Source organism: Lepidochelys kempii, chromosome 18 (assembly GCF_965140285.1).
Source record: "Lepidochelys kempii isolate rLepKem1 chromosome 18, rLepKem1.hap1, whole genome shotgun sequence".
In the NCBI taxonomy this organism is placed as follows: domain Eukaryota; kingdom Metazoa; phylum Chordata; order Testudines; family Cheloniidae; genus Lepidochelys; species Lepidochelys kempii.
The window spans coordinates 1566641-1593093 of NC_136397.1; the positions used below are offsets into that span (position 1 = coordinate 1566641).

Sequence of the window (26453 nt, forward strand, 5' to 3'; positions counted from 1 at the left end):
GAGGTGGTCTTCGGCGCTGGGTAATGGCAGTACTGAGAGTCCTTAGCCGAGTCTTTTCTCCGCACCTATGTCTTCTGTACTGACGCTGGCATGCTGTGCACCGAAATGCCAGGCTTGGGGTCAGATGCCGCCTGGACGAGCTGCAGATGAAGGACTGACTCCATCAGGAGGAGTTTTAGCTGAAAGTCTCCTTCCTTTTTGGTTCTGGGCTTGAAGCCTCTGCAGATTTTACACTTATCTGACTGGTGTGCCTCTCCCAGGCACTTCAGCAGAATTTGTGTGGGTCTCCCTTTGGCATAGGCTTCAGGCAGGACCAGCATGGCTTCAAACACTGAGACCGAGGCATGCCCAGGCCACTGGGATGGGAATGAAATAGTAGTGGGGGGTGCAGGGTAGGATAACCCTTAACTAAAACTTAATTAACTACTAATACTAACTACAAAAACTTTAATTATTTACAGAAAAACAATGGAAAACAGTCCACTAGGGGATCACTTGCTGAACGCAAGAGAGAGAAGCTACTCAACGACAGTCACTGGCCGTAAGAAGGAACTGAAGAGGCGGTGGGTCTGCAGGGACCTATATACACCGCCATGAAGACGCCACTCCAGGGGACTCCACAGCCAACTGGACAGGTACCGCTAAGGGAAAAACCTTCCGGTGACTGTGCATGCGGCATGCACACACCTACTTGGAAACGACATGAGCAATCACTCTAAGAAGAACCCTGAGGACTGGAGCCAGGAACTACATCTCATGGAGACTGCCGATACCATGGACCGTGCTGCCAAGTCCACCACATCTATCGCTGCCTTGCCTTCCTCACCAATGGCAGCGAACTCTTGCCTTGAGTCCTGGGGGAGGGAGTCCATGACTTTGATCAAAGAGTGACAAGTATTGAAATCATACCATCCTAACAGCGCTTGCTGATTAGCGATGTGCAACTGCAAACTTGTGGTAGAATATACTTTTCCCCCGAAAAGGTCCAGCTTTTTAGCATCTTTGTTCTTGGGGGGTGTGCTAAATTGCCCCTGCCTCTCCCATTTGTTAGCAGCGGAAACCATCAACGACCCAGGGGGAGAGGGAGTATACATATATTCGATATCTTGGACCAGGACAAAGTACTTTTTCTCTGCCTGTTTAAGATGTTGGGACCAGAGGTGTCTGGCACAGTACTGTAACTAGCTGGAAGTTCCAGTCATGCACCAGCAGGGCCACCTTAGAGAGAGCAGCTGCAGCCAGGATGTCAAAAAGACTGTCAGTTTGCTCCTTTAACTCCTCCATGTTTAGCCCCAGATTGCGGCTACCCATTTGAGGAGCTCCTGATGGGCCCAAAAGTCATCAGGTGGCAGCATGTTAGCTGGTCCAGTCACTGCCTCATCAGGAGAGGAGGAAGAGGAAGCAGCCACAGGCAGTACTGCTGGGTCTTCTACACCGGAGGTTTCGATGCCCTGGTCTGCGACTGACTTGGCCACTGGTACGAGCAGGGTAACAGCCCTGTCCTGTCCTTCCAATGCCAGCGAGGGTGCCTGCTGAGAATAAAGCAGCTGGTAGCCAAGGGTTCCAAAACTACCATGTGGTGGCCACTGAGCAGGTGGCCAATGCCAGGCCCACCATGGGATCTGGTCCATAGGAGCGGTGCTGACAATGCTCTTGGTAAGAGACTGGGTCGCTCTCTGATCCCGAGGATTCTTCCCTGGGAGACCATGGCAATGCCGTGGATGCCACCTACCGGCAGCTGTGGCATGGAGAGTGGCTTCTTGTTGTCGGTGAGCGGTGCCTTCGGGGATGGAGAGCATCAAGCTGATTGGAAGTACACTGGAGATCTCAATCAGTGCTGCGACGTCAACCAGCGTTGTTCTGTGCCAGGATGGCGAACGATGCTGAAACGGTGATCAACTCTGCACGGATGGCGATAGGAGTCACGGTGACCGAGGTCACACTCTGCTCAGGAAGGTAGCCTCAGTGTGGGTTTCCATTTGGATGGGAATGCTCTTGAGGCTTCTGTTGTAGCCTGGCCCAGTATTGGAGCGTGGGCAGCAAGGGCACAGACATCAAGTCCTATGCAGCTTGGAAGGACTCCACCATCAAAGGCACCATAAATGGAGAGGGTCCCGACCGCTCCGAGGAGTTGGTGGCAGATCTGTTGCAGGGCTGGATGCTCTGGGTGCCCCTGCCTGCAATGGTGGCCTCAGAGAAGACGAGCAGCCTGTCACGGGTCGCAACTCATTCACAGGCTCCCATGATTGCAGAAGGGAGCTACTCTTTGCTGGCTGCGATTTCTTGTGCCTCTTTCTGGGCACTAGTGAAGGGGCCTGGTGCCGGCAGAGCACTGACGCCAACATGCTCAGTCAGAAGACATCTCCAATGCACAGCGCAGGGCAGCCTCCATGAGTACGACCTTTAATCGTATGTCTCTGTCCTTGAGAGCCTGCGGTCTGAAACTCTTACAGATCCAGCACCTCTCCTTAACATGCGCCTCTCCCAGGCACTTGACAGCCCGTGTGCGGGTCACTAACTGGCATGGGTTTGTGGCAGGCAGCGCACAGTTTAAACTCCGGAGATCGGGGCATGCCCCATCCCTGGGACAAAGTCCCTGATGGGACTTTAACACTAAACTAACCAAATAACTACATCTTTTTACAGAAACAACTCTGAAGTCCAGAACAGAGACCAAAGGGAATTTTCAAGAGCAAGGAGTTTTCCAGCAAATGTCACTGGCGGTAAGAAGGAACCGAGAGGGCGCGGGGCCAGCGGCGCCCCATATACCGGTGCACAAGCATGGGACTCCAGAGCATGCCAGAGCTGGCCTTATGGATACCACCAAAAAGGGAAAAATCTCGGGCAGCCATGCACGTGAGTGCACACACATCTAACATGCAATCGACATGAGCCAACACTTGAAGAAGAAAAGACAGTTACGTTTTCCATAACTGACTTTCTTCAAGATGTGTTGCTCATGGTCCATTCCATATTAGGGGGCGTGTGTGCGTCATATGCATCGGTGCCGGAATCATAGAATCTCAGAGTTGGAAGGGACCTCAGGAGGTCATCTAGTCCAACCCCCTGCTCAAAGTAGGACCAATCCCCAACTAAATCATCCCAGCCAGGGCTTTCTCAAGCCTGACCTTAAAAACCTCTAAGGAAGGAGATTCCACCACCTCCCTAGGTAACGCATTCCAGTGCTTTACCACCCTCCTAGTGAAATTTTTTTTCCCAATATCCAACCTAAACCTCCCCACTGCAACTTGAGACCATTACTCCTTGTTCTGTCATCTGCTACCACTGAGCCTAGATCTAGATCCTAGTCTGGATCCATCCTCTTTGGAACCCCCTTTCAGATAGCTGAAAGCAGCTATCAAATCCCCACTCATTCTTCTCTTCTGCAAACTAAACAATCCCAGTTCCCTCAGCCTCTCCCCCTAATCATTTTTGTTGCCCTCCACTGGACTCTTGCCTATTTTTCCACACCCTTCTTCTAGTGTGGGGTCCAAAACTGGATACAGTACTCCAGATGAGGCCTCACCAATGCCGAATAGAGGGGAATGATCACGACCCTCGATCTGCTGGCAATGCTCCTACTTATACAGCCCAAAATGCCGTTAGCCTTCTTGGCAATAAGGGTAAACTGTTGACTCAAATCCAGCTTCTCGTCCACTGTAACCCCCAGGTCCTTTTCTGCAGACCTGCTGCCAAGCCATTCGGTCCCTAGTCTGTAGCGGTGCATGGGATTCTTCCCTCCTAACTGCAGGACTCTGAACTTGTCCTTCTTGAACCTCATCAGATTTCTTTTCACCCAATCCTCTAATTTGTCTAGGTCCCTCTGTATCTAGGTCCTTTTCTGCAGTTCTGGGGTTACAGTAGATGAGAAACTGGATATGAGTCAACAGTGTGCCCTTGTTGCAGTGAGGGAGGTTTAGGCTGGATATTGGAAAAACTTTTTCACTAGGAGGGTAGTGAAGTACTGGAATGGGTTACCAAGGGAGGTGGTGGAATCTCCTTCCTTAGAGGTTTTTAAGGTGAGGCTTGACAAAGCCCTGGCTGCGATGATTTAGTTGGGGATTGTTCCTGCTTTGAGCAGGGGTTTGGACTAGATGACCTCCTGAAGTCCCTTCCAACCCTGAGATTCTATGATTCTATCATATACCTACCCTCCAGCTTATAAGTCAACACCTTGCTTCCCAATTGGTCCTGGCCCTGCATCTGCAGATGATTGGTCCATTCCCCTGGAAGCCACAACTGCCGGATTCCACTCACCCTGGTCTCAGCTCTCAGACCTGGGGAAGGGGTCCCAAAGCGAGGTGCTGACTGACAGCTGTCACTGCATGCTGGGCTTGGGCCACCTGGGCTCGGGCCACCTGCCCTAACACCATGAAAGAGGAGAATCCATGTACCCCCACTGAAGATAGAGGTAAGAAACTGTTTTCAGGCTCTCTACATAGTTACTACGATGAAGAATGGTTTGGAAGTCATCTGAGGGAAAGGATCAGGAGACCCAATTGGCATGGGATGCATTGTCCTAAGGATGGGGGTTCCATGACCACCACTTCCAAGAGGAGGAGAAGGGTGGTGGTTTTGGGGGACTCGCACCAAAGGGGAACGGAGTCATCCATCTGTCGTCCAGATCAGGAAACTCAAGAAGTGTGCTGCTTGCCTGGAGCTAGAATTCAGGATGTGACAGAATGTCTGCCGAGACTGATCAAGCCCTCGGACCACTACCCCTTCCTATTTCCCCACGCAGGCACCAAAGATACTGCCAAGAATGACCTGGAATGGGTCACTGCAGACTATGAGGCTCTGAGAAGAAGGATAAAGGAGTTTGAGGCACAAGTTGTGTTCTCGTCCATCCTTCCTGTTGAAGGAAAAGGCCCAGGTAGGGACCATCGAATTGTCGAAGTAAACGCATGGTCACGCAGGTGGTGTTGAAGAGAAGGCTTTGGATTCTTCGACCACGGGGTGTGGTTCCAGGATGAAGGATTGCTAGGAAGAGGTGAGATCCACCTAACGTAGACAGAGAAGAGCATCTTCGCAGGCAGGCTAGCTAACCTAGTGAGAAGCGCTTTACACTAGGTTCGCTGACAGATGGAGACCTAAGCCCTGAAGTAAGTGGGGCAGTGGAATACTGGGAGGAATCAAGGAGGAGAGTGCAACGGGGAGGCTCCTGATTCATACTGAGAAACTAGGGCAAGTGGCTAGTTATCTTAGGTGCCTGTACATGAACACAAGAAGCCTGGGAAACAAGCAGGAAGAATTGGAAGTCCTGGCACAGAAAAGGAATTATGATGTGACTGGAATAACAGAGACTTGGCGGGGTAACTCACATGACTGGAGCACTGTCATGGATGGTTATAAACTGTTCAGGAAGGACAAGTGGGGGAGAAAAGATGGAGGAATTACACTGTATGTAAGAGAGCAGTATGATTGTTCAAAGTTCCAGTATGAAACTGGAGAAAAGCCTGCTGAGAGTCTTTGGGTTAAGTTTAGAGGAGAGAGCAACAAGGGTGATGTCATGGTAGGTATCTGCTATAGACCACCAGACCACGAGGATGAGGTGGATGAGGCTTTCTTCGGACAACAGAAGTTTCCAGATCACAGGCCCTGGTTCTAATGGGGGACTTCAATCACACTGACATCTGCTGGGAGAGCAATACAGCCGCGCACAGACAATCCACAAAGTTTTTGGAGAGTATTGGGGACAACTTCCTGGTGCAAGTGCTGGAGGAACCAACTAGGGGCCATGCGCCTCTTGAACTGCTGCTCACAAGCAGGGAAAAATTGGTAGGGAAGAAGTAGTGGGTGGGCACTGGGCAGCAGCGACCATGAGATGGTTGAATTCAGGATCCTGACAAAAGGAAGAAAGGAGAACAGCAGAATATGGACCCTGGACTTCAGAAAAGCAGACAGACTCCCTCAGGGAACTGATGGGCAGGATCCCCTGGGAGGCTAATATGAAGGGGAAAGGAGTATTTTAAAGAAGACTTATTGAGGGCACAGGAACAAACCATCTTGATGTGCAGAAAGAATAGCAACTATGGCAGGCGACCAGCTTGGCTTAAAAGAGAGATACCTTCCCTAACTGGTGTTCTTCAAGATGTGTTGCTCATGTCCATTCCATATTAGGTGTGTGTGTGCTCACCACATGCACCGGTGCCGGAAGTTTTTTCCTCAGCACTATTCATAGGGGACTGGTTCTGGTGGCTCCTGGAGTGGCGCCCGCATGGAGCGGTATAAGGGGCGCCGCTGGACACTGCACCCTCAGTTCCTTCATGCCGGAAACTCCTACAGTGGGAAGGAGGGCGGGTTGTGGAATGGACATGAGAAGCATATTTCGAAGAACAGCAGTTATGGAAGAGGTAACTGTCTTTTCTTCTGTGAGTGCTTGCTCACGTGCATTCCATATTAGGCAACTCCAAAGCAGTACAGCTGGAGGTGTGTAGGAGTTCACGGACGTCTCGACTGCAACACAGCTCTGCCAAATCCAGCATCATCTCTGGCCTGCTGAGCCGTGAACGTATGGACAGAGGAACACGTTGCAACTCTACAGATGTCCTGGATAGGGATGTGCACCAGGAAGGCCGGCAAAGATGCCTGTGCTCTCGTCAAGTGGGCTCTGACAATTGGTGGAACCCCCACCAGGTCTTAACAGGTCCTTATGCACGAGGTGATCCTATTGGAAATCCTCTGTGAGGACACCGGAAGGTCCTTCATCTATGTGCTCTGGCGATGAAGAGCTGAGTTGATTTACGGAAAGACTTGGTAAGTTCTAAAGAAAAAGCCAAAGCCCTTTGAACATCCAGCGCGTAAAGATGCCTCTCTTCACTGGTCTTCTGCAGTTTGGGACAGAACACCGGGAGGAAGATGTCCTGGCTCATATGGAAGATGGATACCACCTTTGGCAAGAAGGCCAGATGGGGCTGCAGCTGAACCTTGTCTTTGTAGAAGACTGTGTATGGTGGTTCTGAGGTCAAGGCTTTAATTTCAGAGACCCGTCTCGCCAACGTCAACGCCACCAAGAAAACAACCTTCCATGACAGGTGGGAAAAGGAGCATGAACCTAGTAGCCCAAAGGGTGGGCCTGTGAGCCTAGAGAGGACCAATTTATGATCCCACTATGGGACAGGAGTCTGTACCTGCGGGAAGAGTCTCTCGAGCCTTCTCAAGAATCTGATTGTCATTTCATGGGAAAACACCGTCTGTCCTCGGATCGGCGGGTGAAAAGCGGAGATGGCCGCTAGATGCACTCTAATGGAAGAGTGTGCCAGGCCCTGGCTCCTCAAATGGAGCAGGTAGTACAGGACGGCCTGTATGGAAGAACACAAGGGAGAGATGCCACATTCAGATGCCCAGCGGGAAAACTTCGTCCGCTTGGCCAGGTAAGTCAGTCTGATTGAGGGCTGCCTACTCCCAGGAGGAACTGTTGGACTCCTTCCGAATAGGTCCGTTCCTCCGGGTTCAGCCACGCAGCATCCATGCCGAGAGGTGGAGGGACTCAAGGTTGGGGTGTAGGAGTCGACCGTGGTCCTGTGACAGCAGGTCCAGGCGGTTGGGAAGGGGCCAGGGAGGGGCCGCTGACAAGCTCATGAGCATGCCAAACCAATGTTGGTAAGGCCATGCCGAGGCTATCACAACAAGTTGCGCTTGTCTTTCTTGATCTTTGCCAGGACCCTGTTGATGAGTGGCATCAGAGGGAACGCGTACATCAGGATCCCTGACCACGACAGGAGGAAGGCATCATAGAGGGAGCCCTTGATCAGACCTTCCTGAGATCAAAACGGGTGGCATTTCCTGTTCTGTCTGGTAGCGAACAGGTCCACTTGGGCACTTCCTCACCTTTGGAAGATCATGCAGGCTAGCTCTGGATGGAGCAACCACTCGTGGTTAGAGAAGAACTCCCTGCTAAGCTGGTCCGCAAGCGTATTCTTGACACCGGGAAGGTGACAAGCTTCCAGGTGGATTTCATGGCTGATGCAGAAGTCCCATAGAAGGAGTGCCTCTTGACAGAGCCGACGAGCGTGCTCCCCCTTGCCTGTTGATGTAGAACATCCAGGCTGTGTTCTCCGTCAGGACTCATACTACCTTGCCCAACGAATGGGGCAGGAACACTCCGCACGCCAGCCAGACTGCTTGGAACTCTTTGACGTTTATGTGCGACTTCTCCTCCTCCGGAGTCCTCATCCCCTGAGTATGGAGATCGCTGAGGTGCGCACCCCAGCCGAGGTCCAAGGCATCTGACACCAACTGGATGGACTGAGCGGGATTGTCGAACAGTACCCCCTCCAGGACTGTCCCACGGTCGGTCCACCATTGTAGCAAGGTAAGTATTCCCTGGGGAATGGTAACGATCTTTTCCAGGGGGTCCTGGGACTGGGAATAGACTGTTCCCAGCCATTGTTGCAGAGGCCGCATCCGGAGCCTGGCATAGCTGTCATAAATATAAAGGGAAGGGTAAACCCCTTTAAAATCCCTCCTGGCCAGAGGAAAAATCCTCTCACCTGTAAAGGGTTAAGAAGCTAAAGGTAACCTCGCTGGCACCTGACCAAAATGACCAATGAGGAGACAAGATACCTTCAAAAGCTGGGAGGAGGGAGAGAAACAAAGGGTCTGTGTCTGTCTATATGCTGCTTTTGCCGGGGATAGACCAGGAATGGAGTCTTAGAGTTTTAGTAAGTAATCTAGCTAGGTATGTGTTAGATTATGATTTCTTTAAATGGCTGAGAAAAGAATTGTGCTGAATAGAATGACTATTTCTGTCTGTGTGTCTTTTTTGTAACTTAAGGTTTAGCCTAGAGGGATTCTCTATGTTTTTAATCTAATTACCCTGTAAGGTATCTACCATCCTGATTTTACAGGGGTGATTCCTTTACTTCTATTTACTTCTATTTCTATTAAAAATCTTCTTGTAAGAAAACTGAATGCTTTTTCATTCTTCTCAGATACAAGGGTTTGGGTCTGTGGTCACCTATGCAAATTGGTGAGGATTTTTACCAAACCTTTCCCAGGAAGTGGGGTGCAAGGGTTGGGAGGATTTTGGGGGGGAAAGACGTGTCCAAACTATGTTTCCCAGTAAACCCAGTTAGAGTTTGGTGGTGGCAGTGGTTATTCCAAGGACAAAGGATAAAATTAATTTGTACCTTAGGGAAGTTTTAACCTAAGCTGGTAAAAGTAAGCTTAGGAGGTTTTCATGCAGGTCCCCACATCTGTACCCTAGAGTTCAGAGTGGGGGAGGAACCTTGACAATAGCGGACCACGCAAGTGCACGCTGCCATGTGACCCAGCAGGCGCAGACAGACCCTGGCTGTGGTCAAGGGGAATTCAGAGATTTCCTCAATGAGGTTCATCAATGCGTGGAACCTTTCCAGTGGCAGGAACACCCTGGCACGTGTCGAGTCAAGGACTGCTCCAATGAGCTCTATCCTCTGCACCGGCACTAACGTCAACTTTTTGTCATTCACCAGTAGGTCCAGAGAGTGGCACATGGCTTGAAGCACCACAATATCCCTTTGGACTTGAGACCTGGAGCTGCCCTTGATGAGCCAGTCTTCGAGGTATGGGTAGATCTGGATACCCCAGCGCCTGCGGTAAGCCGCCACCATTGACATGCACTTGGTAAACACTCTCGGTTCTGTCGCCAGGCGTAATGGGAGGACCAAAAACTGGTAGTGGTGGGGCCCCACCGTAAACTGGAGGAAGCGTCTGTGTCCTTGAAAGATCACTATGTGAAAGTATGTGTCCTTCAGCTCGAGAGCAGCATACCAGTCTCCCAGATCCAGGCAGAGGATAATAGAAACCAGGGAAATCATGCAGAACTACAACTTCTTTAGGTACTTGTTGAGGTATCGCTGGTCCAGGATGAGCCGTAGACTGCCGTTGGCCTTTGGGATTAAAAAGTACCAGGAACAGAACTCTTTGTTCCTGTCCTGGAGAGGAACTTCCTCCACCACACCCAGCTGTAGTAGCACCTTAACCTCCTGCTCAAGGAGACTCTCATAAGAGGGGTCCCTGAAGAGGGATGGGGAAGGCGGGTGGGAAGAGGGCGTAGAAAGGAACTTTAGGGTATAACCCTGCTTCACTGTGCTGAGGAACCATCAGTCTGAGGTTATAGCAGTCCAAACAGGGAGAAAAGGAAAAGGCAGTTGGAGAACACTAGGACAGACGGATCCGGGGAAGAGACTGGTAGGTCTCAAAATGACCGTTTGATCCCTTGCTTTGCACAGGTCAAGCCTGACTGGGCAGAGGGTGAAGGCAGGTCACTCAGGCAGCCCTTGTAGCCCTTGGCTCGTTTCTGGGGCTGGTCCTGTGGAGACTGGCTCTTCTGGCCCTGCAACTGCTGAGGTTTGAACCAGTTACGCACTGGGGCTGGGACATAAAGACCCTGGGTTTTCAGGGTGGTCCTTGAAGCCATGCAACTTGCTGTCCATTTGCTCCACAAATAGGACTTGGTTGTGGACTGCTGAGCCTCAGGGGACAACCCTCAGAGGCTTGTTGCATGGAGACAGCGGAAGCCATGGTGCAGGCAGCAGCATCAGCAGCATCTGATGCTGCCTGGAGGGCCGCTCTTGGCTGTGATAGTGCCCTCATTGAGGATCACGCTGAACTCCTTCTTGGAAGCTTGGAGGAGTGACCCTTCGAAATTGGCCATGGCTCGCCACGTATTAAAGTCATATCAGCCAAAGAGGGCTTGGTGGTTTGCTACTCTCAGCTGAAGCCTGGAAGATGGATAAATCTTACGCCCAAAGAGATCCAGCCTCCTCAAGTCTTTATTTTTGGGAGTGGCTCCAGATTGTCCTTGCCTCTCATTGTGGTTAACCACTTCTACCACGAGGGAACTGGGGGGCAGAGTCGGAGTATAAGTACTCATGCCCCTTGGTTGACACAAAGTACTTGTGTTCAGCCTCCTTACAGATAGGGGCTAGGGAAGAGGGGGTCTGCCACAGGGCATTAGTGATTTTGAAAACCCCTTCATGAAGGGGTAGGGCCCCCCTGGCAGGAGCTGAGGAGCAGAGGACACCAAACAGGGAGTCCGAGGGCTCTTCCAGTTCCTCTGTCTGAAGCCCCAGGTTGGACGCGACCCTCTTCAAAAGTTCCTCGTGCGCTCTGGCATCATCTTGAGGAACTGGGTGAGGGAGCCCTATGATAGCCTTGTCTGGCAATGACAAGGACGATGCCAGTGCCGCAGGGACCTCCACTTCAATTGGCGGTCCAGCAGCTTGCTCCCCTGGGTCCTCCTGGACCTGTGGGGTCTTACCCCCTGAAGCCTTGAGCACCGGGGGGGGGACGGGATACTGAGGCCGCTGGCCTCTCTGAGGCTCCCAATGCCGACCTGGCAGCCTGGGAGGGTTGGGTGAACCCCCAAGGGTTCCATGGGTACCATGGCACCGGCCACTGTACCTAGAGCCATGGGACAGGTTTCGGTGCTGATGATGTAGGTGCCACTGCAGATACTGAGGCTTGTCCTGCAGTCAGGGAGCCTCACTGTGTGCTGGAGGTATAAGAAGAGCGGTCGGTACCAGGCGACCGCTATCGGGTGGAGCGGTGGCTCTTGTCCGACCGGTGCCAGTCACTGCTTCCCGAAGCCAACCTGTCCGAGCAAGACAGGCATCTTGGTCGGGATCTCAGGGACCAATAGCACTCGGCAGATCTGCGTTGGAGACCCAGCGATCTACACCTCATGATACAAGCCTGAGGAGGGACAGGCAGCTGAGTAAATACCAGTGGACGTGATCCTGTGCTAATGTGTAATAGGCTCCTGCTCCAACAGGCGGGATGGTACCAGAGAAGGATCCCTCTCAGTGCCTCTTAGAAGGCGAGAGCCTGGTTCTTCCACGACCAAAAAGCTTTTGTGCAAGAGGAACACGGTTGGCACCGGGGAGTGCTCTATTATAGCCTGGGAAGACACCAGGGATGGTATAGAGGTGCAAACCATACACCCAGTATGAATGCAGGCCAATGAGGATGGTTCCAGGACTAAGCCAAAGTACGAGTGCAGGGGACTGGACTAGATGACCTCTTGAGGTCCCTTCCAGTTCTATGATGAGGACGGTCCTTGTAGCTGAGTCCCAAAGAGGAGGTAGTGAGATAGATTTGGGCTTCTTAGAGGAGTCCCTCCATCTAGAGCAGGGGTGGGCAAACTATGGGCCACAGGCTGTATCCAGCCCGCAAGACCTTTTTATCCAGCCCTTGGGCTTCCGCCTCTGCCTCTTTTTGTCCACACAGATTCTGGGATAGAGTGCCATGACTCAAAATGGTCAAGGGCACTGCCGACAAATCCAGGCTAGAGACAGGACCCAATTTTTTCATAGCGCATGCAATCTTGTAAAACAGCAGTTTGAAATAAGGGTAGCAGTTGGGATTTTCTTTTCCCTTTCAAAAATGAGCACTGCACAAAAGAAAAGAAAAGAAAAGAAAAGAAAAGAAAAGAAAAGAAAAGAAAAGAAAAGAAAAGAAGACAGTGAATGTCCAGTTTTCAACAAAGAATGGAATGCAAAATATTTTTTCACAAACATGAACTCGAAGGCTGTATGCCTGATTTGTCAGGAGAGCATCACAGTGTTCAAGGAGCACAATTTGAATCACCATTTTTCAATGAAACATCCTAATTATGGCAGCAATTTAACAACTGAGGAAAGGGCAAGAAAAGTTGAGAAACTCGCCACAAACTTAAAAGCTCAGCAAAATATTTATGTTTGACAAGCTACAGTTCAGGAAGCCACTACAAAGGCAAGTTATGTTCTGGATTTAAAATCGCTAAACAAAATAAGCCTTTTGCTGAAGGGGAGTTTTTGAAAGAATGCATGGTTGATGTTGCTGGCATGCTGTGCCCAGAATACCAAAACAAATTTGAGAACATTAGTTTGTAACGAAGAACTGTTACTTACTGTGTGGAAGTGATTGATGAACACTTTGCTTCTGACTTGAACAAGAAAGCACAGAGTTGTTGTATTTGTTAGCTCTCAATGACAGCACTGACATTAAGGACACAGCAAAGTTACTGATTTTTGTCAGAGGAATTGACGACAAATTTGAAATCACAGAAGAATTTTTATCAATGGAATCAATGAAAGGCACAAGTAAGGGACTGGATTTATACGAGAGGGTCTCTGCCTGCTGTGAATGTCTGAAGCTCCCATGTAGTAAACTGGCAAATGTAACCACAGATGGATCACTAATTTTAATTGAGAAAAACATAGGACTTTTAAAAAGAATTCAGGACAAAGTAAAAGAAGACGACCTCGATAAAGAGGTGATTTTTCTGCATTGTATTATACATAATATAAAGCCCTCTGCAAAAATGTCCTGGACATCTATCATGTTGTTCGCACAGTAGTAAAAATAGGGAACTACATAAGGGTGAGGGGACTTAATCCTCGGCAATTCATTTCCCTTCTTGAAGACACTGACGCCGAACACCAGGAATTACTTTATCATACAATTGTCTGCTGGCTCAGCCTAGGAAAGGTCTTGCAGCAAGTGTGGGAGCTCAGAGATGAAATTCACACTTTTCTGGAGATGCAGGGAAAAGAAAATGATTTCCCTGAATTAAAGAATTCAAACTGGGTATGCAACTTCACTTTCAGTGTGGGTATCTTGGCACATTTAAATGAACTTAATGTGAAGCTGCAAGGAAAGCATGTGTTTGTATACAAGTTACATTCTAGTGTGACAGCTTTCAAAGCCAAGTTAGTCTTGTTTTCAAAACAAATTAAGGACAAAGTATTCACTCACTTTACAACACTGAAATACTTGGAAGTGTCGCCAGAGCAGACAGAAAAGTACAGCAAAATTCTGAGTGACTTTATGGAGAATTTTCTCATCGATTCTCTGACTTTGAGAAGATAGAGAATACACTGGAGCTGGTGTCATGCCCACTGTCATTTGACTACAAGAAAGCACCACAAGAATTACAACTGGAGCTCTTTGATCTACAGTGCAATTCCACCTTGAAGGAAAAGTATAATTCAGAAAAACTGGACAAGTTTATGCCTCCCTGAGTGAAACAAAGTTCCCAAATATCTGCAAGGTGGCACAGAAAACCCTTCTTTGGCTCCACCTATGTGGGCAAACAAACATTTTCCCTGCTGAATTACAAAAAATCTCGCTACAGATCCCAGTTAACTGACCAGTATCTCAGCTCAGTATTGCGGATTTCCACAACAAAAATGACACAGGACTTTGATGCCATTGTAAAGAAGGGTGACCAGCTACATTGTTCACATTAATCAAAGAGGGTGTGGAAAGGAGTTAAGTTTGGTTTAATTATAGTAATATGTTGTTATGATGGTATATTTATAATAGTAAGTAAGGTTTTATGTTTATTACCACTAAAATGTATCTTTATTAAATAGAGTTTATTTGAATATCTCTGAATAGTTAATTTTGTGAGCACTCATGCCCTGCCATACAATTTCCATATCTAGATGCAGCCCTCAGGCCAAAAAGTTTGCCCACCTCTGGTATAGAGTCCTTGCATTTAGAGGGCTTCTCTTCTGGTACCACTTTTGGAGAAAATCCATGTTTTCTAGATTACTCTTCAGAGCGTGAGCTCATGACTGGTAATGGTTCATTGGTACCAGGCCCATGGAAGTCTCAGCAGCACTCACACCAAGACACGACGTCTCCTGGGGTCCTAATTCCTGACCTTGGAGGTGACTTCCCTTTTTTTCCCTGGAGTCTCTCTCTGGAAAGGAAGTCTCCTTTTTTTCAAAGAATGCTTCAATTCCAAAGCAGCCCCATTCTCTTTACTTGCTGAGGTCAAAGTTTCCAGCACGGCTGAAGCCAATGTATGGGGTGGGGAGCCTCAGACCCAGCTGATCCCAGAGAGCACTCCATGAGAAGGAGCTGCAGCCTATCCTCTCTCAGCTTGCAAGAGCTACTTTTGAAGCCAGCACAGACCTTGCACTTAGACAGGATGTGGCATTCTCCGAGGCGGCAGAGGCAGCTTGAATGCCAATTGCTGCGGGGGAAATACATGGTAGGTCTAGCAAGTCTCAAAGCTCGGAGTAATTGGCACAACTGAAGCAGAAAAGCCATGGGCAGAACAGCTGAAGACAGAGTTTGCATGCACAGCACCAGCATGAGTTAGGCTGTTTATGGTTCTCTCCATCCTTACATTTTAAAGTATCTGTGTATATTTGCCGCTGGACTGAACATCTTGAAAACTGAATTTCCCAGTTTATCCACAGACGAGAGACAGCATGGGCAAAAGCAGTGCAAGCTTCCCCAAAGTTATCACTGTGTATCACTGTACCTCAACCTCGACGTCTCTCTGTCTAGATTACCGAGACGGCCAAGAAGACTGCTAATTAATGTCATGACCCATTACTGTACCTTTCGTTATGACTTGTAATGTTCTATTTTTATCAATGTGAAAGCTGTTATAATGCAATCTTGCATAAAACCTGCAGGCTTCCTGTATACGAAGATCCCTTTTGGTGGAGACTTCATTGGATTACTAAAGAAACTGGCTTTAACTAAAATGTTTGCCAAACATCCCTAAAAAGGGGTGGGGATAATTTTAAATGCATCACAGTTTACACAGCTTCAAAAGGCATCTTTTAGTAAATGGATGAGAGGCCTCTGAAGTGACCAAATATGGAGAAAAAAAACTGAAAAGGAGATAAATAAGGGAGACATCATGCCTCAGTTCACCTATGAAAACTTTGCTATCTGACTTTGCCAAGAAAAAAGAAAGTATTTCTATATAAAGTATAGACAACAGAGGATGGCTGAACTTTGGGAGCTGATAAGTACTCACAGGCAGTGAGCCACTGATTGGGAGAACAGGACCGCTTGTAAAAGGAGAAGGTCTAAAGCTATCAATCTTTAACATTTGATTTCAAGTCTCAAAGCACCTGATACCGCAGCTTTTCAGAGACCACGACTAGCTCAGATTAACGCTAAACAATGTCTTTGTTTATGGGTTTATTTTCTTCAATTAAACAAATTTAACTATAGTTTGAATTTGACTGTGCTGAAGTGCTGAATAAATGTCCTAGATACAAGACAATTTCTGCTGTTGAAGAAGGGATCCAACATCAGACAAAGGAGCTTGGGGAGCTGTGAAGTCTGCCCATGAATGTACCACATATGACAGCGTCTTTGCTGGCACAAGAACCCTCAGACTTTAAAGGTGCTGGAGAATGTTTAAATGCCATTACAAAAGCTAGCCTTCCCAATGGTGGCATTTACAGCAACTAGAATGAGACCACAACACGACTTTCACTTAAGTCAAAGTGGTAACAGCTTTCAGTTAGTACAGACCTGTTTTGGGTCTAAACCAGTCCCCTACAAGTGAAAGGCTTAAATATTAATCCTGTGAGAATTCAGTTCCCTTGTAGTTATGTTTTCCATGGTATATGTATTTACAATGTGAATTGCTAAATATGCTTAGTATTTGTCTGTAACTGGAACATTTTCGGAACAAAGCTTTGTTATATGCCACTGGCTCTGTGGCTAACAGAATATTTAACTATTTTAGAATTACTCACACTACATGGACACAAAACTGTGATCTGCTCTGTACACAGAATGTTTTAAAAAGGACCGGAAGCATTCCATGTTTACAAAAGAAATTAATGATCATTTGTTCCCCAGTTGTCAGTGAATCCCCTGCAAACTGTGATCCCAAACTAAAAAATCCCTAACCTCACAAATCAGAGCCAGCTTTTTTAAGCTAAAATAAACAAGGACAGATGCTTTTTGGAGGGAAATTTCTCAACCTTTTTCTTCTTGTGACTCACCATCCCACATCCCAGAATCCTTTGCACCAGTTCCCTTGGATCTTCAAAAAGACTGCTGGCTCTTGGGTGGGGTTGAAAGCTTCTGTCCCTCCTCCCTCCTGGCTGCTGAAGTGAGAGTGAGAGAGATTGAAAGGGTAAGAATGAGAGAGAGAGAGAGAGAGTTTGTGCATGTAGAAGCTCTACTCACTCTTTCCTCTCCTCCTGGCTCGGGGGAGGGTGGTATTTTCCACTCTCTGCCCCTTTCTTTTTGAATAATTACAGACAGCTGCAACATCTTAAGAGTTTTTTTCTCTCCAGCTCCCAGTTTGCTTGCTCTGGTGGAGTTCCACTTTGTCCTCTAACCCTGACTGAGGAAGGTTTTTATCTCTTTCCCCTCACTGCTGAGAATGGCAACTGATGCCCCCAATCTGGCCAAAGGCAGTTCAAAGAACAGTTCCACTCTCTCTCCATGCCCACCCTCTCCTCATAGCTAAAAGGTAGATACCAAGGACAGAAAGGCCTCATCAGAGAGGTCCTAATGAGAAGCCTAGCCCTGAACTCCTCCAGGTATAGAGAGTGGGAACATGTCGGTATTTCTAACACAGTGATCTTCTTGTTCCCTACTTTAGGGCTCCAGATTTCATTTCAGTTTCTGGTACCTTCTTTCCAACAGCTAAAGAAGGATGAAAGAGCTTTGTGTCTTTTCTCCCCATCCAGAGCCTCTTGGATGATGCCAGGTTGTGTTGCTGCTACTCTACTTCTCTCAAAGTCTGTAACTGAGAAGGGTAGGTAGGAAAGAAGAGTTTTCAACCCCTCCCTAGTCTCTTGATTACTGAGAATTCTTTAGCGCAAAGAAATGCAAATGAGAAGCTGTATGTATGACTCCAGATCATTGCTATGAGATTTCTATATCAGTACGTGCTGTGCATTCAAACATATTAAAAGAGTTCTTTTGGTGTTTATTTAAAAAAAAATTAAATAAAACCCAACTAGCTTTGTATGACAAGACACACACACCTACATCTCTTTTCCCACAAGAGACATCATACATCCCATTACTCCTTAATCGGTGTCCTGGAAGCCTACGTTTGAAGTCCCAAAGTACCATTCCACACCATCACACTGCAACCTTCCATATACACATTTGGAAATATTTAAAGAGGACCAGGCACCATTCTGCCAAGGCATTTTGCATCATTCTTAAAGGTCTTCATTTCATTTTAACCACACACTGACACTTCCTTAATACTATGACTTACTAGCATTTAACAGATATCAGCTATTCTTCAATGCCCCTTTGAAGGAGCCACACTTTAGGACTGTGTGCCCTGTCACATAGACATGGATCCTTCTATAGTAGTAAGGCAATGAGGGGACACTTGTATCTAAGATCCAGCATTCTTGAACTGAGGACATAGAAGTTCCACTGTCTGTAAACACTGCTCAATTCTACTCTACCTCCTGGAATGCTATTAAAACTCTGAAGCAGATGGGAGGAAGTAAGTACTGAGCGCACCACGCCTGCAGAAACAAAACATTTGGAGAATCAGCGTTCCTATTAATCACGTTCTTTTCTCCTTCATGGTAGTGCTTCTACAAGATCCTCACTTTAGGAAGCTAGAAAGCAATTACGATCCTCTGGAGCAGTGGTTCCCAAACTTGTTCTGCCACTTGTGCAGGGAAAGTCCCTGGCGGGGCGGGCCGGGCCAGCTTGTTTACCTGCAGCATCCACAGGTTCGGCTGATCGCGGCTCCCCCTGGCTCCGGTTTGCTGCTCCAGGCCAATGGGAGCTGCTGGAAGCGGCGGCCAGTATGTCCCTCGGCCCACGCCGCTTCCAGCAGCTCCCATTGGCCTGGAGCAGCAAACCGCAGCCACTGGGAGCAGCGATCGGCCGAACCTGCGGACGCAGCAGGTAAACAAACCGGCCAGCCCGCCGGGGCTTTCCCTGCACAAGCGGCGGAACAAGTTTTGGAACCCCTGCTCTGGAGGAAGAGTGCTGAGGAACTCTACTAACTAAACAGAGATTGGAACACTGCTCTTTGACTGAATATTTGATCTAGACTTAGCATTGAGAGAACAGTAATTTATGAAAATGTAACTTAAATTTACAAATCTCAGCTTTAGGCACATGGCAAATACAAATTACAGATGCTGTCACCACTCTAGTAAAATGAATTCTATCTCCACTTGGCACTTGAGCCCTGGGTCAAATCATAGGAAGTCTAAACACATAATTAATCAAAGGAGAATGCCTTTGGCTCACTATTGCTTAACTCTTAATGTCATTCCTTGATAGCACTACATTTTTTAGAAAATTCACTAGATATTTATGGCTATTAGGAAGAAAACTAACATCTCATGACTGGACTATGGATATTGAAGGGTATGTGCTGTTTAGGAAAGACAGAAATAAAGGTAAAGGTGGTGGAGTAGCATTATATATCAATGATGAGGTAGAATGTAAAGAAATAAGAAGCGATGGACTGGATAAGACAGAGTCCGTCTGGGCAAAAATTACATTGGGGAAGAAAACTACTAGAGCCTCCCCTGGGATCGTGCTATAGACCACCGGGATCTAATTTGGATATGGATAGAGCCCTCTTCAATGTTTTTAATGAAGTAAATACTAATGGAAACTGCATGATCATGGGAGACTAACTTCCCAGATACAGACTGGAGGACGAGTGCTAGTAGTAATAATAGGGCTCAGATGTTCCTAGATGTGATTGGTGCTGGATTCTTTCATCAAGTAGTTGCTGAACCGACTAGAGGGGATGCCATTTTAGATTTGGTTTTGGTGAGTAGTGAGGACCTCATCGAAGAAATGGTTGTAGGAGACAACCTTGGTTCGAGTGATCATGAGCTAATTCAGTTCAAACTGAAAGGAAGGATTAACAAAAATAAATCTGCAACTAGGGTTTTTGATTTCAAAAGGGCTGACTTTCAAAAATTAAGGAAATTAGTTAGGGAAGTGGATTGGACTGAAGAATTTATGGATCTAAAGGCAGACAAGGACTGGGATTACTTTAAGCTATCGGAAGCCTGCATCCCAAGAAAGGGGAAAAAATTCATAGACAGGAGTTGTAGACCAAGCTGGATGAGCAAACATCTTAGAGAGGTGATTAAGAAAAAGCAGAAAGCATACAGGGAGTAGAAGATGGGAGAGATCAGTAAGGAAAGCTACCTTATTGAGGTCAGAACATGTAGGGATAAAGTGAGAGAGGCTAAAAGTCAAGTAGAGTTGGACCTTGCAAAGGGAATTAAAACCAATAGTAAAAGGTTCTATAGCCATATAAATAAGAAGAAAACAAAGAAAGAAGTGGGACCGCAAAACACTGAGGATGGTGTGGAGGTTAAGGATAATCTAGGCATGGCCCAATATCTAAACAAATACTTTGCCTCAGTCTTTAATGAGGCAAATGAGGATCTTAGGGATAATGGTACCATGACAAATGGGAATGAGGATATGGAGGCAGATATTACCATATCTGAGGTAGAAGCGAAACTCGAACAGCTTAATGGGACTAAGTCGGGGGGCCCAGATAATCTTCATCCAAGAATATTAAAGGAATTGGCACACGAAATTGCAAGCCCATTAGCAAGAATTTTTAATGAATCTGTAAACTCAGGGGTTGTACCGTATGATTGGAGAATTGCTAACATAGTTCCTATTTTTATGAAAGGGAAAAAAGTGATCCAGTTAACTACAGGCCTGTTAGTTTGACATCTGTAGTATGCAAGGTCTTGGAAAAACTTTTGAAGGAGAAAGTAGTTAAGGACATTGAGGTCAATGGTAAATGGGACAAAATACAATATGCTTTTACAAAAAGTAGATTGTGCCAAACCAACCTGATCTCCTTCTTTGAGAAAGTCACAGATTTTTTAGACAAAGGAAATGCAGTGGATCTAATTTACCTCGATTTCAGTAAGGCGTTTGATACAGTGCCACATGGGGAATTATTAGTTAAATTGGAAAAGATGGGGATCAATATGAAAACTGAAAGGTGGATAAGAAATTGGTTAACAGGGAGACTACAGCGGGTCCTACTGAAAAGTGAACTGTCAGGCTGGAGGAAGGTTACCAGCGGAATTCCTCAGGGATCAGTTTTGGGACCAATCTTATTTAATCTTTTTATTACTGACCTCCGCACAAAAAATGGGAGTGTGCTAATGAAGTTTGCGGACGATACAAAGCTGGGAGGTATTGCCAATTTAGAGAGAGACCAGGATATCATACAGGAAGATTTGGATGACCTTGTAAACTGGAGTAATAGTAATAAGATGAAATTTAATAGTGAGAAGTGTAAGGTCATGCATTTAGGGATTAATAACAAGAATTTTAGTTATAAGCTGGGGACGCATCAATTAGAAGTAACGGAAGAGGAGAAGGACCTTGGAGTATTGGTTGACCACAGGATGACTATGAGCCGCCAATGTGATATGGCCGTGAAAAAACCTAATGCGGTCTTGGGATGCATCAGGCGAGGTGTTTCCAGTAGAGATAAGGAGGTGTTAGTACCGTTATACAAGGCACTGGTGAGACCTTACCTGGAATGCTGTGTGCAGTTCTGGTCTCCCATGTTTAAGAAGGATGAATTCAAACTGGAACAGGTACAGAGAAGGGCTACTCGGATGATCCGAGGAATGGAAAACCTGTCTTATGAAAGGAGACTCAAGGAGCTTGGTTTGTTTAGCCTAACTAAAAGAAGGTTGAGGGGAGATATGATTGCTCTCTATAAATATATCAGAGGGATAAATACCGGAGAGGGAGAGGAATTATTTAAGCTCAGTACCAATGTGGACACAAGAACAAATAGATATAAACTGGTCATTGGGAAGTTTAGACTTGAAATTAGATGATGGTTTCTAACCATCAGAGGAGTGAAGTTTTGGAATAGCCTTCCAAGGGAAGCAGTGGGGGCAAAAGACCTATCTGGCTTTAAGATTAGACTCAATAAGTTTATGGAGGAGATGGTATGATGGGATAACAGGATTTTGGCAATTAACTGATCTTTAACTATTCATGGTAAATAGGCCAATGGCCTGTGATGGGATGTTAGATGGGGTGGGATCTGAGTTACTACAGAAAATTCTTTCTTGGGTATCTGGCTGGTAAATCTTGCCCATATGCTCAGGGTTTAGCTGATCGCCATATTTGGGGTCGGGAAGGAATTTTCCTTCAGGGCAGATTGGAAGAGGTCCTGAGGGTTTTTCACCTTCCTCTGCAGCATGGGACACGGGTCACTTGCTGGAGGATTCTCTGCTCCTTGAAGTCTTTAAACCACAATTTGAGGACTTCAATAGCTCAGACACAGGTGAGAGGTTTTTCGTAGGAGTGGGTGGGTGAGATTCTGTGGCCTGCGTTGTGCAGGAGGTTAGATTAGATGATCATAATGGTCCCTTCTGACCTTAATATCTATGAATCTCTTATAAGTTTGTAATTCTCCAAAATCCTTCTGACTGATGTTATAGCCACTAGAAAGGCAACTGTAATAAATATGAGATGCAGAGGGTAGACTTTCTAAACATTCATAGATTCACAGATTCTAAGGCCAGAAGAAACCACTGTGATCATCTATTCTGATCTCCTATATAACACAGGCCACAGAACTTTCCTGAATTAATTCCTGTTTGCATCAGAGCAGACCTTTTAGAAATCACCCAACCTTATTTTCAAAATTGCCAGTGATAGAGACTTTACCACAATTCTCGATAAGTTATTCCAATAGTTAATTACACTCATTGTTAAAAATGTACCTTATTTCCAGTCTGAATTTGTCTAGATGCAACTTCCAGCGATTGGATCTTGTTATACCTATGTCCGTTGTTATCTTACTGGTACTTATAAAAAGGATATAGCAGGATAAGAAGTAATAAACAGACAGGTGACAAGAATGATAAGGGACATGGAAAAACTCTCATATGATGAGAGATTTAAAAGATTGGCATTGCTTATCTAAGAGGAAACAGATAAAAGTCTATAAAACAATGAATGGTATAGAGAAGGTAGATTAGGAACTTCTATTCACCCAGCTTCATAATACTAGAACAAGGGGACATTAAAGAAAACTGAAAGGTGATCAATTCAAAACTGATATAAAGAAATCCTATTTCAAACAACACACAATTAGCCTGGGGACCTCATTGCCGCAAGATAAGATTGAGGCCAATAATCTGGCAGGAGTCAAAAAGGGATTCAAAATTTATATAAATAAGAATATCTAGTTATAATAAAAATATTAAAAATAAACAAAAGCTTTGGAAAGGATATAAATTCATACTGCAGGGTTTATGTCAACCTCTAACTATTGGAGATTAGGAGGAAACTTTCTGGGAGGACATCCCATAACTGCCTTCTACAAGGTTTCTTGAACCTCCTTTTTAAGCAGCTAGTGATGGTAATTTTTGGTAACAGGATACTGGACTAGGTCAACCATTGATCTGATCCAGTAAGGCAACTCATATCTTTGTCAAGCAGGACACCAAATATGAATCTGTCTTGGAAGGGACAGATACTACAAAATGCTTTACTGATTGGTCTGTTTGAAAAAGATGTCTTCATTCTGGGAAGAGATGGGGGTCTGCCTAACCAAAAAAGGGAAAAGCATCTTCACACACCGACTCACCAACCTAGGGAGGAGGGCTTTAAAAACAACAGAAATATCCAAAACATGAGACCTGTTAACAATGGGGGACATTAACTACCCAGACATCTGTTGGAAAACAGGAAAAGTAAGATGGCAAAACACAAAATGCACAGTAAATTCTTTGAAAGCCAAAATACACCTTATGCTAAGGTATTAAAGGAACTAGCTGAAGCAATCTCAGAACCATTAGCAGATATCTTTCAGAACTCATGAAGGACGAATGAAGTTCCAGAGGACTGGAGAAGGGCCAACATAATATTTACCTTAAAAGGGGGAATAGAGAGCACCCGGAGGATTATAGACCACTCAGCCTAGCTTTGATACCTGGAAAGATGCTGTAATAAATCATTAAACAATCAATTTGTAACACTTAGAGGATATAACAGAGTTATAATTAACAGCCAACATGGACTTGTCAAGAACAAATTGTGCCATATCACCTGAATTTCCTTCTTTGCCAGGGTTACTGGCATAGTGGATAGGGAGGAAAATGTAGGCATGATCGATCTTGATTTTAGTAAGGCTTTTGACACAGTCCCACATAACATTCTCATAAGCAATCTAGATGAAATGTGGTCTAGATGAAATCACTGTAAGATGGGTGCAAAACTAGACTGTACTTAAAGAGTAGTTATCAATGGTTCGCCATCAAACTGGGGGAATATATCCACTGGGGTCCTGTAGGAATCTGTCCTGGGTTGGTATTCATAGAATCATAGAATATCAGGGTTGGAAGGGACCTCAGGAGGTCATCTAGTCCAACCCCCTGCTCAAAGCAGGACCAATCCCCAATTAAATCATCCCAGCCAGGGCTTTCTCAAGCCTGACCTTAAAAACTTCTAAGGAAGGAGATTCTACCACCTCCCTAGGTAACGCATTCCAGTGTTTCACCACCCTCCTAGTGAAAAAGGTTTTCCTAATATCCAACCTAAACCTCCCCCACTGCAACTTGAGACCATTACTCCTTGTCCTGTCCTCTTCTATCACTGAGAATAGTCTAAAACCATCCTCTCTGGAACCACCTCTCAGGTAGTTGAAAGCAGCTATCAAATCCCCCCTCATTCTTCTCTTCTGCAGGCTAAACAATCCCAGTTCCCTCAGCCTCTCCTCATAAGTCATGTGTTCCAGACCCGTAATCATTTTAGTTTACCTTCGCTGGACTCTCTCCAATTTATACACATCCTTCTTGTAGTGTGGGGCCCAAAACTGGACACAGTACTCCAGATGAGGCCTCACCAGTGTCGAATAGAGGGGAACGATCACGTCCCTCGATCTGCTCGTTATGCCCCTACTTATACATCCCAAAATGCCATTGGCCTTCTTGGCAACAAGGGCACACTGCTGACTCATATCCAGCTTCTCGTCCACCGTCACCCCTAGGTCCTTTTCCGCAGAACTCCTGCCAAGCCACTTGGTCCCTAGTCTGTAGCGGTGCATTGGGTTCTTCCGTCCTAAGTGCAGGACCCTGCACTTGTCCTTATTGAACCTCATCAGATTTCTTTTGGCCCAATCCTCCAATTTGTCTAGGTCCCTCTGTATCCTATCCCTGCCCTCCAGCATATCTACCACTCCTCCTAGTTTAGTATCATCCGCAAATTTGCTGAGAGTGCAATCCACACCATCCTCCAGATCATTTATGAAGATATTGAACAAAACCAGCCCCAGGACCGACCCCTGGGGCACTCCCCTTGACACCGGCTGCCAATTAGACATGCAGCCATTGATCACTACCCGTTGAGCCCGACAATCTAGCCAACTTTCTACCCACTTTATAATGCATTCATCCAGCCCATACTTCTTTTACTTGCTGACAAGAATACTGTGGGAGACCGTGTCAAAAGCTTTGCTAAAGTCAAGAAACAATACATTCACTGCTTTCCCTTCATCCACAGAACCAGTAATCTCATCATAGAAGGCAATTAGATTAGTCAGGCATGACCTTCCCTTGGTGAATCCATGCTGACTGTTCCTGATCACTTTCCTCCCATGTAAGTGCTTCAGGATTGATTCTTTGAGGACCTGCTCCATGATTTTTCCGGGGACTGAGGTGAGGCTGACTGGCCTGTAGTTCCCAGGATCCTCCTTCTTCCCTTTTTTAAAGATTGGCACTACATTAGCCTTTTTCCAGTTATCTGGGACTTCCCCCGTTCGCCACGAGTTTTCAAAGATAATGGCCAATGGCTCTGCAATCACAGCCGCCAATCCCTTTAGCACTCTCGGTATTATTCAGTGTTTTCTCTAGTAACCTGGATAATGGAGTGGAGAGTATGTTTATAAAATTTGCGGATGGCACCAAACTGGCAGGGGTTGCCAGCATTTTGGACGACAGGATAAGAATTCAAGACCACCTTAATGAACTGGTCTGAAATCAACAAGATGAAATTCAATAAAGGCAAGTGTGAAATACTATAGTTGGGAAGAAAAAAATCAAATAAACTATTACAAAATGGGGAATAATGGATAGGTGGTAATACTGCTGGAAAGGATCTGGGAATTATAGTGTATCACAATCTGAACATGAGTCAACAATGTGAAGCAACTGTAAAAAAAGCTAATATCATTCTGGGATGTATAACAGAAATGTTGTATGTAAGAAATGGGAAGTAACTGTCCCACTCTACTCCACAATGGTGAGGCCCTCTGCTGGAGTATTGTGTCCAGTTCTGAGCACCATACTTTAGGAAAGATGTGAAGAAACTGGAGAGAGTCCTGCAGACAGCAACAAAAATAATAAATAATCCCCAAAATCTGATCAGTGAGAAAATGTTAAAAAAACCTGACATGTTTAGTCTTGAGAAAAGACGACTCGGGGGGGTGGGGGGGAGGACACCTGCTAAGTCTTCAAATATGTTAATGGCTGTTATAAAGAGGACTGTGATCAACTGTTTTCCATGTTCACTGAAAACAGGACAAGAAGTAATTGGCTTGCTCTGCAGCAAGGGAGATTTAGGTTGAATATTAGGACAATCTAACTCTGAGGTTAGTTAAGCACTGGAATAGGTGTCCAAGGAAGGTTGGGACATCACCATCACTGGAGGTCTTAAAGAACAAGTTAGACCGGGGTGGGCAAACTACGGCCCGCGGGCCACAT

General features: G+C 46.2%; 1 protein-coding gene across 17 annotated transcripts in view; it reads right to left on the bottom strand.

The window, feature by feature from the left end:
- Positions 1–26453, bottom strand: part of EIF4G3 (eukaryotic translation initiation factor 4 gamma 3) — a 441067-nt gene that overhangs the window by 266356 nt on the left and 148258 nt on the right. For 13 of the 17 annotated variants that reach the window (XM_073316590.2, XM_073316588.2, XM_073316594.2 and 10 more), the window contains exon 4: positions 16737–16841. The exons of the other annotated variants lie outside the window; for them this stretch is intronic. In XM_073316590.2, the coding sequence (XP_073172691.1) occupies positions 16737–16841 (105 nt within the window). The remainder of the gene's footprint in view (positions 1–16736; positions 16842–26453) is intronic. 17 annotated transcript variants of the gene reach the window in all.